Genomic DNA, 3,987 nt, shown 5'->3' on the forward strand with positions numbered 1-3,987 from the left:
TTTCTGAGCTCTCAATTTTATTCCATTGGTCAGTATGACTGCCCTTGTGCCACTACCATGTTGTTTTGATAACTGTGGCTTTGTAATAAATTTTAAGACAGAACTGTGAGTCCTCCAACTTTTTTCTTCCTTTTTTTGGATAAACAATCATTTCCTGTTTCTTTGTCTTATAATCTTGTTGCACACTGTACATTTTAATATTTTAAAATATTAACTTTGGAATTTTTCCCCTGAGATGTCTGTTTCTTGAGTTTATATCCAAATGGTGATATAAGAGAAATTTTCTTGAGAGCTGGGAGTTAACAAAGCCAAATAAACCTAAGCAAAAACACCCTTCATTGTCTTTGCAAATTGACTTTTCATTGACTGCTGCTCTCCGTCAGAGTTCAGCCCTCTTAATAGGAAGGTTGCCCCACAGCAAATACAAAAATCGGGCCCTGCCTGTCTTTTCGGGCCTCTTTCTCCTACTCTTCCCTGGATGCTGTACAGTGTTCTACGAGAATTTTGAAATAGCTGATTTGACAGTTCCTGCCTGTTTAATAGTTGTTCAGGGGATGGGACTGATTTCTGGAGCTTCGTACTCCATCATCTTCCCACAATCCAAAAAACATTTTTAATAAAGGGATGGAAACACAGCAAGCAAATATAACCACAATGACAGCTGGATTGGCATATTAAGATAAGGTAAATTGGAATTCAAGGTCAAATGCATTAACTAGATGAAAGAGATAGTATGTAGTGATAAATGGTAAAATCCATGAGGAAGGTATAACAGTAATAAATCTTTATGCATCAGTCAATATGGCAGTTAAACAGATACATCAAAAGACCCAGGAATGACTGAATGTTTTCAAAACACACTTTCAATAAAGGTTACTACGGGCTTGCTGTGTGCCAGGCACTATTCGAAGCATAGCCACAATCATAATCAACAAAGTTAACATAATAGATATATAGACAATATACATATACTAATAGATATTAGTAGAATATATGTCTTTTTCTTATTAAACAATTTCCAAAATACTCATGTTCTTAGTCACAAAGAAAACCTCCACAGATGTTTTACAAGCTACATCTTTTGTCCAAATATAGAACTAGAAATATATAGGAGCTCAAAATGGAGGCGAAACTGTCGCCCGGTCGTCCCCAGCCCGACTCCGGTCGTCGCCGTCGTCGCCGGGGGGAGGAGGGCCATGATCCAAAGGAACCAGAGCAGTTGAGAAAACTGTTTATTGGTGGTTTGAGCTTTGAAACTATGGATGATAGTTTAAGGGAACATTTTGAGAAATGGGGCATACTTACAGACTGTGTGGTGATGAAAACCCCAGACAAAACGTTCCAGAGGCTTTGGTTTTGTGACTTACTCTTGTGTTGAAAAGGTGGATGTAGCAATGTGTGCTCGTCCACACAAGGTTGATGGGTGTGTAGGGGAACCAAAGAGAGCTGTTTCTAGAGAGGATTCTGTGAAGCCTGGTGCCCATCTAACAGTGAAGAAAATTTTTGTTGGTGGTATTAAAGAAGATACAGAAGAATATAACTTGAGAGACTACTTTGAAAAGTATGGCAAGATTGAAACCATAGAAGTTATGGAAGACAGGCAGAGTGGAAAAAAGAGAGGATTTGCATTTGTGACTTTTGACGATCATGATACAGCTGATAAAATCGTTGTTCAGAAATACCACACTATTAATGGGCACAATTGTGACGTGAAAAAGGCCCTTTCTAAGCAAGAGATGCAGTCTGCTGGATCACAAAGAGGTCGTGGAGGTGGATCTGGCAACTTTATGGGTCATGGAAAGAACTTTGGAGGAGGAGGAGGGAACTTTGGCTATGGTGGAAACTTTGGTGGAAGAGGAGGCTATGGTGGTGGAGATGGTGGCAGCAGAGGTAGTTATGGAGGAGGTGGTGGTGGATATAACGGATTTGGAGGTGATGGTGGCAACTATGGCAGTGGTCCTGGTTATAGTAGTAGAGGGGGCTATGGTGGTGGAGGACCAGGATATGGAAACCAAGGTGGTGGATATGGTGGTGGTGGTGGAGGATATGAAGGCTACAATGAAGGAGGTAATTTTGGAGGTAACTATGGTGGTGGTGGGAACTATAATGATTTTGGAAATTATAGTGAACAATAGCAATCAAATTATGGACCCATGAAAGGGGGCAGTTTTGGTGGAAGAAGCTTGGGCAGTCCCTATAGTGGTGGTTATGGATCTGGTGGTGGAAGTGGTGGATATAGTAGCAGAAGGTTCTAAAAACTTAACAGAAAATGGTTACAGTTCTTAACAGGAAAGAGAGCGAGGAGTTGTCAGGAAAGCCGCAGGTGACTTTGAGACAGTTGTCCCAAATGCATTAGAGGAACTGTAAAAATCTGCCACAGAAGGAACGATGATCCATAGTCAGAAAAGTTACTGCAGCTTAAACAGGAAACCCTTCTTGTTCAGGACTGTCATAGCCACGGTTTGCAAAAAGTGCACCTATTGATTAATGCAATGTAGTGTCAATTAGATATACATTCCTGAGGTCTTTTATCTGTTGTAGCTTTGTCTTTTTCTTTTCATTACATCAGGTATATTGCCCTGTAAATTGTGGTAGTGGTACCAGGAATAAAAAATAAAGGAATTTTTAACTTTTCAAAAAAAAAAAAAAAAGAAATATATAGGAAACAATCATTTAAAAATTAAGACATTAATAAACCCTTTTCCAAATAGCCTTGGATCTAAGGTAAAATTCAACTGAAATTACAAATCTTCTATAAATAAATAAAAATGAGAATACTTTGCACCAGAAACCCATTATACAGATAAAGCTGTATTTCGAGGAAAACCCATAACTTTAAATACACTCATGATTAAGAAAAGTTAAAAATTAGTGAATGTTCAAAAATTCTGAATTTTGCTCCATTTTTATTTGAGACTCTATTTTTAGGTGAGTATACATTTATAACTGCTCTATCTTCCTGACATATTGAACCTTACTTCCTACCATATACAAAACTTAACACAAATTGAATCATAGTCCTAAATATAAAACAAAAACTATAAAACTTACAGGTGAAACATAGGAGAAAATCTTCATGAACTTGGATTAAGCAAAGAGTGTTAAAATACCACACACACACACACAAAGGAAAAAAAAAAAGAAAAACCACACCAAAAGCAAGATCCATTTAAAAATATTTCCAGATCAGATATCTAATAAAGTATTTTCATCCAGAATATATAAAAGGATGCTTACAATTCATTAATATGACTAACAGCTCACTTTTTTTTGGTAATGGAATATTTTTTGTCTATTCATTTTTTAAAATATTACATTAAAAAAATATGAGGTCCCTATATATCTCCCACCCCCCCCCTCACCCCACTACTCCCCCTATAGCAACATTCTCCTCCATCATCATGACACATTCATTGCATTTGGTGAATACATCTCTAAGCATCACTGCACCTCATGGTCAATGGTCCACATCATAGCCCACACTCTCCCATGTTCCATCCAGTGGGCCATGGGAGGACGTAAAATGTCTGGTAATTGTCCCTGCAGCACCACCCAGGACAACTCCAAGTCCCAAAAACGCCTCCACATCTCATCTCTTCCTCCCATTCCCCACACCCAGCAGCCACTATGGCCACTTTCTCCACACCAATGCCACATTTTCTTCGATTACTAATCACAATAGTTCATGAATAGAATATCAGTAAGTCCACTCTAATCCATACTCTATTCCTCCATCCTGTGGACCTTGGATTGGTTGTGTCCATTCCACGTCAGGGCCTGGCTAGCATATGGTCAGTCCAGAGATTCAGATCCCCTGGGTATATATTAAACCCCAGCACCAACTACAATTCTGGTAAAGTAACAGGAAAGGCTTGCGAAAAGAGATCACATCTGAGTCCAGCTCCATCACACAGAAACACAAACTTCAAAGAAGGGCCAGCTGACATGGCAGTGAACTCCATCTGCCATGACCATAAAACCTGTGGG

General features: G+C 39.0%; 1 protein-coding gene across 1 annotated transcript; it reads left to right on the forward strand.

Annotated features, from left to right (window-relative positions):
• Nucleotides 1–1,120: 1,120 nt before the first annotated feature.
• Nucleotides 1,121–2,644, forward strand: LOC101444908 (heterogeneous nuclear ribonucleoprotein A3-like). Its single transcript, XM_058296512.1, is given in 2 exon segments — nucleotides 1,121–1,323; nucleotides 1,325–2,644. Coding segments are annotated over 2 exon segments (1,014 nt in total). The 3' UTR covers nucleotides 2,136–2,644.
• The last annotated feature ends 1,343 nt before the right edge of the window (nucleotides 2,645–3,987 follow it).

The sequence above is a fragment of the Dasypus novemcinctus genome, chromosome 4 (genome assembly GCF_030445035.2).
Source record: "Dasypus novemcinctus isolate mDasNov1 chromosome 4, mDasNov1.1.hap2, whole genome shotgun sequence".
NCBI classification, from domain to species: Eukaryota; Metazoa; Chordata; class Mammalia; order Cingulata; family Dasypodidae; genus Dasypus; species Dasypus novemcinctus.